This window comes from Camelina sativa, chromosome 15 (assembly GCF_000633955.1).
Source record: "Camelina sativa cultivar DH55 chromosome 15, Cs, whole genome shotgun sequence".
In the NCBI taxonomy this organism is placed as follows: domain Eukaryota; kingdom Viridiplantae; phylum Streptophyta; class Magnoliopsida; order Brassicales; family Brassicaceae; genus Camelina; species Camelina sativa.
The window spans coordinates 12,719,760-12,733,111 of record NC_025699.1 but is presented as its reverse complement, the minus strand read 5'-3'; the positions used below and the strand labels follow the sequence as shown (position 1 = coordinate 12,733,111).

Genomic DNA, 13,352 nt, shown 5'->3' with positions numbered 1-13,352 from the left:
GAGGGGAAGCTGACAATACAAAATGTGGATTTGCAGCTATATGGATAGCGGAGTGACACCGCCATATATAATGTGGATTTCTCAAGACTAATTCGCAAACCAGAATGCTGAATATATTGCTCAACTGATGAATAAAAAAAATACAAAATGGCCTACATCACCTAAGAAAACTAGGCAAATATAAAAAAGAGCATCACGTTGGAGGATGAGGATCCGAAATGCTCAACATGGACATCATAGTCTGAAACTGAACTCGACCAAGCGCCTTGGTCAAAATATCGGCAAGCTGATCTGAGGTACCAATGTGATGTGTGACAATGGTGCCATCAGAGACCGCATCTCGTACGGCATGACAATCAGTCTCAATGTGTTTGGTGCGTTCATGGAAGACGGGATTTGCAGCTATATGGATAGCGGCTTTACTATCACAGAAGAAATGTGTGGGAGACGTTTGTTCGATGCCCAATTCTTTTAACAACCGACGAAGCCATTTGATTTCACGGAGTCCCGTAGCCATGGCACGATACTCAGCTTCGGCTGAGGAATGCGAAACCGTCTTTTGTTTCTTTGTCTTCCAAGAAATAGGAGAACCACCAAGCATGACCACAAAGGCACTGAGTGAACGACGGGTTAACGGACAAGAGGACCAATCGGAGTCACAATAAATAGTGAGAGTGAGATCAGAATCGGCTTTAAGGAGAATACCTTGACCCGGACAACCGTTCAAGAAACTGACAACCCGAAGCACAGCATCCTAGTGAGCCGCACGAGGTTTCTGCATAAATTGAGCTAACACATGAACCGAGTAACTCAACTCTGGGCGTGTATGCGTGAGATAAATAAGACGACCGACGAGTCGACGATAGGGCTTCGGATCGGGCAGAAGCGGACCATCATCAGTGGCGAGATGATGGTTTTGTGGTAAAGGTGTTGCCGCAGCTGTCGTAGCACCAAGATCACCGCAGTCAGAAATCACATCCAAAGCATACTTGCGTTGAGATAAAAAAAATTCCTTCAGGGCCACGACTTACTTCAATACCAAGAAAGTATTTTAGTTTACCCAAATCCTTAATAGCGAAACAGCGAGACAAATAATCCTTGAATTTCTGAAGCATATAGGCATCATTCCCACAGATTAGGAGATCATCAACATAGACCAAAACTCGAAGCTCAAGACCCGCACGAGTGTAAAAAAACAAAGAGTAATCTTCGTAGGACTGGACGAAACCAAATCAAAGCAAGGCATCGGACAGCTTCTTAAACCAACAACGAGGTGCTTGTTTAAGTCCGTAAAGTGACTTTTTAAGATGACAAACTTTGCCTGGATGTGAATGACGAAAACTAGAAGGAAGTTGCATGTAAACCTCCTCTTCTAAATCACCATGAAGAAAAGCATTATGGACATCCATCTGATATACTTCCCATTGTTTAGCAGCAACTAACCGGAGAACGGAGCGGATTGTGGTCATCTTAATGACCGGTGCAAAAGTCTCATTATAATCCTCCCATTCAACCTGATGATTACCAAGGATTACAAGACGAGCATTGTATCTCTCAATTGTGCCGTCAGCATGATATTTGATTTTGTACACCCATTGACACCCAAGGGCTACTTTACCTTCAGGCAGTGTTGTGACATCCCATGTATCCTTGTCTTTAAGTGCCACAACCTCCGTAGTCATCGCATTGTTCTACACTTTGATGTGTATTGCCTCTTTAAAGTTTTTCGGTTCCTTAGTTTGTGTTATGGTGGCTAAGAATGTCCGATGCCCTGGAGAGAATTGCTCATCAAAGACATAATCCGTCAAGGAGAAAAAAGACATACCTTGGACCGTTGGAAGAGACTCGAGAGGTTGAGCAGGTGGAGCGTGATGGGTATCCGTAGACGGAGACAACACATGATGATTAACAACATAATCACTCAACCGAACATTATCTTTGCATACACGTTCACTATGACGGAGAGGAACAGGTGCAGGAGGCTCGGTAACTGAAACAACAACTGGAGGTGGAATAACATTCGCAGCCGGAGACAGCGAAGACACAGGTGACGAGGAAACAGAGGGTGGCAAGGGTACAACCAGAGCCACTGGAACAACAACTGCATCGTGGAGATTCCCCCTTAAGGGAGTATCCGGTGGAAGAGCAACCGCAGTTGGACTTCCCCTTACGCGAGTATCCGAGGGAAGAATCCAATCGCCATCAAGGTCACTAGAGACCGGAGGAATAGATGACAAGGTTTCCGTATGATCAGCATACGGAAAAACCGTTTCTTGAAAGACAACATCACGTGAGACGGAAAAAAACATTGTTCTCAATGTCGTAAACCTTCCACCCTTTCTTTCCAAGAGCATAGCCAACAAAGATACAAAGACGACAACGTTCCCCAAATTTATCTTATCCCGAGAAGTGCGATGCACATAACAAGCAGAACCAAACACTCGCAATTGATCATAAGCCGGCTTGCAACCGTGAAGAATCTCGTACGGTGAAACACCTTTGTGTATTGAGGATGGTGTGCGATTGATCAGGTAAGCCGTAGTAAGAACCGCTTCGCCCCAAAACTTGATTGGCAAACGGGCTTGAAATAGCAATGCTTGAGCCACATTAAGAATATGTCTATGCTTGCGTTCTACTCTTCTATTTTTTGTGGAGTACCAACACAAGAAGTTTGATGGAGAACACCTTGTTCCCAAAATTGCGTAGACAAGCACATGAACTCCATACCATTATCGCTACGCACCATCTTAACGGTTTTACCGAACTGTTTTTCAGCATATACAAGAAAATTCTGTAAAATGCCACGGACCTCCGATTTCTCCAACATTAAGAAGGTCCAAACGGCTCTTGAGAAGTCATCAACAATGGTCAAAAAAATAAATACCACCACAAGAAGCCGGAATCCGATATGGTCCCCAAACATCGCAATGAATCAAAGAAAAACAGTCGTCTGCTTTATTAAAACTATCATGAAAAACTTCTCTTGTCTGCTTGGCTCTAAAACAAATGTCACAAGAACTAGAGCCAGCCAATTTATTTGAACTAGAAAACATAGGTAAATCAGAAAGCACAAAAAACGAAGGATGCCCAAGATGTCGATGCCACAATGTGTCGTCTACGGTGGCTTTGACATTGTGTATCTTAGCTGAAACAACCTCTTTCAAGTGGTAAACCCCATCACGCTCTTCACCGCTTCCAATCAATGTCTTCAAAGAACGGTCCTGCAAAGCACAATACTCATCATTGAACCATGCTACACACTTGGTTTGCTTCAGATTTTTTGAAACAGAAATTAATGTGCAATTTAAACTTGGAACATAGAGAACATTGTCTAAAGAGACTGTATTTGACAATGGCAAACTGCCCACACATAACGCAAAGGTCTTGCTTCCATCCGCAAACCAAACGGAACAAGGAGAAATCTTCTCAATTTGGTGAAGAGAAGAGAGATTTCCTGTCATATGGTGAGAAGCTCATGTATCAAAAATAATATCACCTAGAGCTTTCTTACCAGATAATCGATCACCACCACTGGTTCCTTGCTTTTCTTTGCTTGCTTTCTCATCAAGGAACTGCTGCAACAACTTCAGCTGATCAGCCGAAAACTCAGGGAAAGTCGACTGATTGGAAGTTATAGCATGAGCTGTGACCGGACTTCAACCACGACCTGCTCCCGTTCCTCTTCCTCTCATTCCCCTTCCATTGCCGCGACCTTGTGGACGCTCTTCCCACCAGTCAGGAAAACCGACAAGCTGCCAACAATCACTTTGGCCGTGCCCTGTTCTTCCACAGTGAGAACAGAGTGTCCTGTCTCCTGGTTTGAGAATGGAAGAGGATCCAATCTTATGACTACCTTGATGATCAGACCGTCCCAAATACGCAACCGGTTCAGGCGTTGTTTCCTTGACTAGCGAAGTCTCATGAGAATCACGTCTGGCGACGAAACCAACAACATCGCGTAGCTGTTCACAACTACGAGCAGAGGACAACCGTTGTTCTTCACGAATAACCTTCGAATATGCTTCACCAAGAGAAGGCAAGGGTTTTGGGACAACCAAGTTCGTACATAAACCGCCGAAACGTGAATCATCAAGTCCTAACAAGAATTGATGAACCTTCTCTTTCTCTGTTTCTTTGGCAAACTTGGCTGTTACACCACATGAACACCCGCCGCAAGAACACACCAGAGGGGGACAATAATTGCGCAACTCATCCCATAGAGTACACAATTTTCCATAATAATCCAAGACACTTTGCCCATCTTGTCTACACGAAACAAGTTGAGCCTTGATCTGATGAACACAAACTTTGTTTCCAACAGAGAAACAATTGATGTGCGTTAGAGACAAAAGTCACAGTGGACTTCACCTTTGACACAATCGACGAGCGGATCCAGCCTACAATCATCGAGTTAACTGTTTTCCAGTTTTCGTAGTCAGGATCATCAAGAGGAGGTTGCGGTATTGTTCCATTGATGAAACAATGGAAAAATAAAAGAGGAGATAGACGTTCCGGGATTGACAGAACTTGACAACAAATACGGTGACACCACCACCGTCTTTTGTGCAACAAGAGTCGTAGTAGCTGTTTTACTTTCGTCACTTGACATCTTCGAAGAACACCAATTTCTCAACTAGAGAAAAGACAAGTATCAAAACTATCGATTAACAAAGAAGAACAATTTGTATTTGAGAAGTTTTGATCTTTTGCTCTGATACCATGTAGAATTAGATATCGAACTTGCTTGATTTCATTTATACTTTGTAATGACGTTTATATACACACGACTTAGGTTTACAACACAAGAGATTAGAGTTTACAAACAACCGTCGTTAACAAGTAATGGACTTTAGCTTAACAGAAAATAACACCTAATAGACACAGCCCAATAACATAAAACGTCACAATTAGATTTTGACCTGGTTAATAATGCCGAGGCAAGCATGGCACATGACACAACAATTTGTGGTTGGAAAAATTTGTCAAGTTCGATTTGACACCAATTTTTATTTTGTGCCGCAACGCAAAAATAGCTGTGGACTAATTTTGTGATGTATGGAGTATTAATTTCAGTTTACTTGGCCGAATTCTCAACTTTTACAGTCAAACTTGGAAGTTCCCAACAACAAAACATCCATCACACTTAAAAAAGAGAAACTTTGAAAGACTTGCAATCTAACGAAATAGTTCAAGATATAAAAAATCAACCTATAGTTTTTAATATCAGTATATAAAAATCAGTAATATATTAAAAAATAAATAATCTATCCAGTCCAAGAGAGGCACAACCTATAGTTTTAAAAATAAGCCCATACAAAGCTTAAAATGGAGTTCTATAAATATTAAAGATACAAGATCCACATCCTTTATTACCAGCTGACCGGTTAATTTGAGCATTTGCTACCCGGTGGTGTTTCATTTAAACCGATGAATCTAAACAGTTCATCATTCGGGAACCACTTCTTGTTTCTTGTTGCTCCATTTGTCCATTCTTTTCGAAGCTTCTTCCACCTGAAACAAAAATAACATCGAGTTATTCTACAAGACTATCAAATCAATGAAACATAGTTTACTGTAGTAGAGCAAACGTACTTCTTTTGTCCAGTCTGTTCTGAACGTGACCCACGCTAAAATAAAGGTTTGTGTAATCGTACCACCGATCATCCCCGTCCATATACCCTATATAACATCAACAAATTGTTAGCCTTTAATATGATTAGTCATGATAATTAAAACAAGAATCATTGTAAGTACTTATTATAAATGAAAGGTATAAGAAAACTATCTTGCCTTGGCACCGAAGTTGTAGTAAAACCCAAAGAGAGCTCCAAGAGGAATTCCGATAACATAGTAACATCCCACGTTAACTTTTGCAACAAACGTTTGCCAACCGCATCCAACCGCCACACCTACGATGAATTTTTTCACAATCGATTAGTAAAAATAAAACTTACTACCTCTTTCGGTTTACGAAATTGCGGTGCATGAGGATTTACCGGAGAGGACAGGTTGGATTCCGTTGAGAACAAGCGTTACGGCAAGAAGTGGGCAGAGATCAGAAACAGCGTCCGAGACTTCTTTACCCTCAGTGAATGCATAGCTCAAAATGTCGCGGCACGCCAATATAACAATGGCTAAGATCACACATGTGATTAACGAATAAATGTTGACGATGATTACAGAAAACGCTGCTGATTTAGGGTTCCCAGCTCCAAGTTCATTGCTCACTCTTACACTAACATAACATCATACCAAATTGTGGTACATTTTCGTCAGATTTAATAGGACAAAAAGAGTCATGGTCCAAGTATAATTTAGCGTTGTTTCAGTGTGTAATTGTAAGAAGCCATATAGATATTTTGGGGTAAATAAAGTGGATAGAGACATTTTAATTTTTATGTAATTTAAACTTAGCGAGAAGGTGAGGCTGGGCGAAAACAAACCTTATCGCTGCATTGAATCCAACAGATATCATGAACACCAAACCTGAAATCGTCGTGCTGAAAGACAAAAAAAAAAAAATTACTTAAACAATTATTGCTTGTACAAAATTATTATAAACTTGCAACTTTTTTCACTCGACATGAAAAACTGAAAATATTAGGATATTATAAAGAAGAGAATTCGATATTGATTTGGTGTAAGTACCTAGATTGGGTGGCTGCTTCTGTTTGGTAGAAGAGAAAAAACAGAACTTTTGGAGAAAAAAAAAATCTAATACGTACGACTCCCCAAAAACCAATCTAGATTTACAATATTATTGTATATAATATGTTCAACAAAATAAAGAAAAAGATGCAGAGTTATCGTTCAATTATTGGACGAAGAAATTATGTTTTATTCGATTTTATATAAATAATATCATAGAAATGGACCAAATGGTCGTATAGAACTACTAAATTTAAATTCTAATATTTAAGAAGAAGACAAAAAATGGTGCCAAAGAGAACAAAACGAGAAGAAATGTGATGTGACCTCAGATTTTGTCTCTAGCAGTCGAAGTGTCAAATTTGTCTGCCACTACCCAAACTTACATATCTACACGACTACACCCAAACTTTTTTTTTTTCATCTGAATTTTATATTAAAATAAAGTTTTACGAAACCCAATATTACAGACCAAAGTTTACAGATCCACGCTTGGTCATTAAGCCCCATCTTTTTACCCCTTTTTAACTAGTTAGGCTAATCTATCCTATCCTTTTACATCCAAGGGAGTTATACAAAAAACTGATTCCTACTATACAAAAAACCTCTTTTACCACACACTTAAAACACATAAACCGGGGTGCAAACCTTTTCTTCTTCAAACACCTTTGCCAACCATCTTGGTGATCCTAGCTCCACATAAGACTGAAGTCGCAAATCTCCAGTTACACTTTGAGCTATCAAGTTTGCTCCACGGTTTGTTGCAGTGATTTCCTTTGCCACCCTCCACAACGGTATCAGACTCAAAAAACTCCTTATCGCTCCTGCTTGAGCTTTAAAAGAGGGCCAAGCCTTTGGTCGCTCCACAGCCTCAACCATTTCTTTGTCCTAGATACCAAATATCACTATATTGACTTTATGGCTTTTCATACTTTCAATAGCCCATAAAGTCACTCTCAGTTTGGCATCATCTCCATTCAGAATGCCTCCAAAAGCCTGTCAGCTATGCATAATGACTTCACCTCTTTCATTTCTGAGCACCCATGCTCCCCTTGCAACTTTGTTTCTTTCTGACCAAGAACAACCTACATTGCATTTAACCCAGCTTGGAGGAGGTTTTTCCAAGGTTTTAGCAGCCTTTTGACCATTCCTCACACCAAGAGGTACGGATGACTGATTTAGTAGAGATTCACCTCCTTCTTCTTCACACTGAGCATCAAACCACTCTACGACGTCTGATATGATTTTGTCTACTATCTCTCATCGCTGAGAACCTGCTCCCTTCAAAGAGAAAACTATTCCAGTTTCTCCAAATCCTCCAAAGTATCCAGGGGAAGCTTTTCCTCAGCTCAATAGGCCACTCCTTCGTATCTCTGTTCTCAATTAAGTGATACATATTTGAGTATACTGATCCTGCTTGAAACCCATCCGGGGGAAAGGGATAATCGGATAGAGCCCAAACCAGTCTAGCTCCAGAGCAAGTAAAGAGTGTATGGTTTATGGACTCATCTTCAACACCACAATGTTGACACATAGAATCCATTTTCATTCCTCGACCCTTAAGCGTTTCAGCTACTTGTATTGCCCTGGATAAAACTTTCCAAAGGAAAACCTTAATTTTCGGATCAGTTTGGAGCCTCCATACCAGCTTTTTCAGGACATTCGTGGAAGGTAGCAGTGATGCTTCTTGAATGAGTGGGGCACTTTTTTCTTTGTAAGCAAGCCAATAACCGGATTTAACCGTGAAATCTCCAGTTTTGTTGAATTTCCAGGCATAGTAGTCTTCTTGGTCCGCTATTGGTTTTATTGCTGTGATCCTGACTTTATCCTGATCCAGAAAGTGCTCCTCTAGCATATCATGATTCCAGAAACCCGTATGCTCATCAATCAATTGACTTACTTTCATCCCAACCTCAAAAACCTGGTTTTTCCTGTAGGGGGCTCTGTACCCTTGATCATATATCCAAGGATCGATCCATACATTGATCGAGTCCCCATTACCCAGCTTTTTCACTAGCCCTTTATTGAGTAACTCTCGACCACATAGGATGCTTCTCCACGCGAACTATGGTCTTTTGCTCATTGGTGCTTCCAGGAAATTTGAATCTTGATAGTAACGACTCCTCATAAACCTGGCCAAAAGACAATTTGGTTCTTGTAACAGTCTCCAGGCCTGCTTTGCTAGAAGGGCTTGATTGAAGGAATGAACATCCCTAAATCCTAGGCCTCCCAAGTCTTTTGGTAGACATAATCTTTCCCATCTTTGCCAATGAATCTTCCTTATATGTTTGTCAGAGCTCCACCAGTAATCGGCCATTGCTGCCTGTAGGTTCTCACAAGTCGAGATTGGAAGTTTAAAACATGACATTGCAAAGACTGGCATTGCCATCGCCACTGTTTTTAGTAAAACTTCTTTTCCTCCTTGGGAGAGACATCTTGTGAACCATCCTGATAACTTAGCCTTTACCCTGTCTTTCAGATAGCTAAGCATGTCGACTTTTGAACCACTGAAACACTCAGGTAGACCCAAATATGAACCAGCTCCTCCCTCTGCCTGAATCCCCAAGATGTCTTTTATATTTCCTTTCAAAGCCTCACCAACCTTTGCTCCAAAAGTTATTGAGGACTTATATAGGTTTATGGCTTGGCCCGTTGCATCACCATACACTTTTAGAATTTTTTGTAAAGCTTTGCTCTAATCCGGTGTTGCTTTACACAGAAAGAGTGAATCATCTGCGAACAGCAAATGGTGAATACACGGTCCTTCCTGATTGAACTGGATCCCTTCTATCCTTCCTTCCAGCTGTGCTTTATTTAGCAAATGTGTGACTCCTTCAGTGCAGAGAACGAACAGGAAATGAGATAAGGGATCTCCTTGTCTCAAACCTCTCTAGGGGATAATCATACCAAAAGGGTTATCATTTATGAGGACTGAATATGTAACTGAGGAAACGCATATCATTATCCAAGAAACCCACTTCTGGTGAAACCCCAAGGCTACGAGTAAAGATCTCAGATAGCTCCACTCTATCCTATCGTATGTTTTTGACATATCTGATTTGACCGCCATAAACTCCTGAGAGATGTGTGGATGAGTCCAGAGGCTGTGAATGAGCTCATGCGCTACTAGGATATTGTCAGTGATCAACCTTTCTGGAACAAAAGCAGATTGTGTATCAGACACAATAGAAGCTAGAAACGGTTGTATCTTTTTCACCAGAATCTTGGCAATTACTTTGTATAGCACTGAACACAGACTGATGGGTCTTAAATTAGCCATTTCCTTGGGATTTTAAGTCTTTGGTAACAGACAGAGGTGAGTATAGTTCCACTCAGCCGGCAGAACTCAAACCACAAAGAAATTTTTAATTTCTGAAATCAATTGAGCTCCTACAATGTGCCAGTATTGTTGCAAAAACATTGCTGACATACTGTCTGGACCCGGAGCTTTTGCAGGATTGATTGAGAACACAGCTTTTTATTTCCTCCTCCTTTATCTCTTCTAACAACACTTCATTCATTTGGTCTGTGACTCTGGACGGAAAACCTTCGAACCACTCCGAAAAGCTGGTTGGATTTGAAGAGGTAAACAGTTTTTGGAAATAAGCTGAGGCAACTTCACCTTTTGCTGCTTCTGACTCTTGTAGATTCCCATTAATGTCTTTTAGCCCTTCAATTCTTTTTCTTTGTCTATTCTCCTTAACCGAAGCATGGAAAAACTTGGAGTTCCTGTTTCCACTCCTTAGCCACTTCTGTCTACTCTTCTGTTTCCAATAAGTCTCCTCCTCCCTGTAAGCTTTTGCAAGTTCCCTCTTGAGTACAAACACTTTGTGTGGTAATGGCCATCTCACTGATTGCTCTTTCTCTAAAGCCTCCTCCAACAAGTGAATTTTCTCCTTTGAGTTTACCGTATTCCTTTTTTTTCAAGAACTTAGAGCTTTCCTACAGTTTCTCAGTATGTCTGAAACATACACAACAATTCCTCCTCTTCTAGATGTCCAAGCTTGTGCTATTGCTTCTTTCAGTCCTTCCTTATGCAACAAGCGTTTATCGGATTTGAACTGTCCTCTGTACTTATCCTGAGAAGACATCAAGTTCACCAATACTGGTTTGTGATCAGATCCCCTCATCTCCAAAAAATGTTCATTCGATGCAGGGAAATTATCAAACCAATCTTCATTTCCAAAAGCTCTATCCAGCCTGCTTTGAACCCAATGGTCACCTCTTCTACCCGCCCAAGAAAAGGTATTCCCATTACTAGGCAGTTCGACCATCCCACATACTCGCAACATCTCCACAAAATCCTTCGAATCATTGTCTGGCCTTCTTGGTCCTCCCAGTTTTTCTCCATTATGTCTTAACTCATTAAAATCCCCCAGCATAAGCCATATGTCTCTCCTGCCAATGCCAATCCTAGACAGACGTTCCCAAACCACAGCTCTTTTACTTCTGTCTGGATCACCATAAACACATGAAACAAAAAAATTGATAGCTCCAAACTGAATCTAAACATCCAACAGATTTTTATCCGCAAACTTAAAATCTACCTTCACACTAATTTTACAGAAGAAGGCTAAACCACCACTTTTACCGATGGGATCCACCGTATACACTCGGTCATAACCTAACCAGACTTGAAGATCTACTAACACGTCTCTATTATACATAGTTTCCATCAAGAACAACACCTCAGGAAAGTGTTTTTTACGCAACTCCTTGAGGCGAGGAATTGTCAAGTCATGGGACCGTCCCAATCCTTGACAATTCCAGCTTAAAACGCTCATTGGGGTTTAGGCAAACTCCCTTTGGGTTCACCTCTTGAGGATTAAGCTTTGGCGACTTCGCAGTGCTTGTACCCTCATCATCTGCTTTTCGTTTATCCTTGCATCCCATTTCAGAACCCATGTTTATTTCAGTTACCCTCCTCTCTTCACTTTCGCCTGACCTCTTTGTTCTGTTGCTTTTTTTAGGTCTTTTCCGTGACTTACTCTTTGCCCCTTTCAGAACAAACCCGGAGGGTCCAACCTCAAAAGGGTTAGATCCATAAACCGTTGCATTGTTCTGAAACGGCTGGGATAGAGTAAGAAACTCACCAGACACTACCATCGCTGAACTCGACCCTTGCTCATTAAGCCATCCCCTTCCTGAATTTATATTCACGATGCTCTCCTCAAACCTCTCCTTTGAACTAGAGGCTCCAAAATTCACCGATTCTCCAGGGTTTTCATAGGAGAAAACCAATCCTTTTTCCGCATTTACATCATGGTGGAAGATGGGAGGAAGTTCCAGTCTCAGTATAGATTTTGCTGCTATCGGATCCTTCTCTACTTCTCCTACCGAAGCTTTAACCTTTTCCGCTCTCAGCACTCTTTCTTCTACAGATGCAACTCTCATATACTGTCTCATCCCTTCTAGGACCACTGGAGCAATGCGCGGTCTACCACTCACTGGGTCTATACCCACTTGGTCTTCCTGGAGGATCCCATACAGAGGGTCAGTCATTTTCTGAATCAGCCCTTGCTTTGGCTTTTGAATAGATTTTCCTTTGATTTTTGCATCCTGAGCTTCATCTTTCTTCATTATGATTATTGGACAATCATCCACATCATGCATCATCCTTTGGCATTCGAAACATCTCTTTTGTACTCTCTCATACTCAAAAAAGACATTAGGAGTACCTCCTTTTGGTAGATTGACTAATTTTGACCTCCTCAACGGCCTGAAGACATCAAACAGCACTTTTACCCTGACATACTCTTTGATTTGTGGCTTCTCTGTATCAAACGCCACGACAAGAACTTGTCCTAATACTTCCCCTAAAGCTGTGATAGTTTTTTTTGTGTAATAGTTTATCGGTAGGTTCCAGATCTGAACCATATCGGAATAAACTGGAGATAGTTATCAGGGTACCTCATACCATCTGTCTACCACCACCGACCAATCGTTGAAAATATGGATCCCTTTCTGTAGTATTTCTTCTTGGTCAAACTCAGTATTGAACAAAAACTGAAACTTCTCCTTTGATAGCGACTACACCCAAAATTGGCTTTGTATTCTTAACTCTTAACAAAAGTTTTGTTCTATACTTTTCATATCGGATAAAAAGAATACCAAAATGTTTTGTCGAATCATTACTAGAAAAGACTAGAATAATTCATCATGCAAGTCTATAACCATACATATATTCACGTGGAGTTTCAAGATATCGAAAGTATTTTTTGTTTTGTTGAAAAGACGACTAATTACGGGTAACACCTATGGATACAATACAAGCATAGAAACAAACGTATACATATGTGGGACGACAAATAATAAATTTATTTTTCTGCTATTTGGTTTATGAGGAAATATTTTGTGGCAAAGAAAAAAGATAACTATAAAATAGGCAAAAATAATTACCATTTTTTTGGTCAAGAGATAAAAGTAATTACTTAGCAAAATTAATAAGGAAATAATCATTTTAGTTTGACTAAAAATAGGACTTACCAAATAGAGAGTGAATCAAGAGCAAGTTCAGGATTCTCGAGAAGTCCGGCAAGAAGAACGAGAATCTGAAAATACCAAGTCTCAAGGCAAAGCATCACGGCGGAAGCGGCGGAGAGTTTAAAGAAACTCGATAACCCCGAGAAAGCTTGTACATTAAACCCTCTCCACGTCTCACGACACCTCTCACTCGTCACAATATAAACAAACTGAGCCACCAC

General features: G+C 40.7%; 2 protein-coding genes across 2 annotated transcripts in view; both read right to left on the bottom strand.

The window, feature by feature from the left end:
• On the bottom strand, positions 1,692-2,746 carry LOC104748404. The gene is made up of 2 exons (XM_010470052.1): positions 2,659-2,746; positions 1,692-2,596 (listed from the first exon to the last, which is right to left on the bottom strand). The coding sequence occupies exons 1-2, from the start codon at positions 2,744-2,746 to the stop codon at positions 1,692-1,694; spliced, it is 993 nt and encodes a 330-aa protein (XP_010468354.1).
• The window catches only part of LOC104746603 (protein DETOXIFICATION 40-like), a 10,106-nt gene continuing 1,983 nt past the window's right edge, over positions 5,230-13,352 (bottom strand). The window contains exons 3-8 of the mRNA XM_010468124.2: positions 13,135-13,314; positions 6,444-6,500; positions 5,997-6,235; positions 5,791-5,909; positions 5,593-5,679; positions 5,230-5,511 (exon numbers count right to left, since the gene is read on the bottom strand). Of these exons, the coding sequence (XP_010466426.1) occupies positions 5,446-5,511; positions 5,593-5,679; positions 5,791-5,909; positions 5,997-6,235; positions 6,444-6,500; positions 13,135-13,314 (748 nt within the window). The 3' untranslated portion in view covers positions 5,230-5,445. The remainder of the gene's footprint in view (positions 5,512-5,592; positions 5,680-5,790; positions 5,910-5,996; positions 6,236-6,443; positions 6,501-13,134; positions 13,315-13,352) is intronic.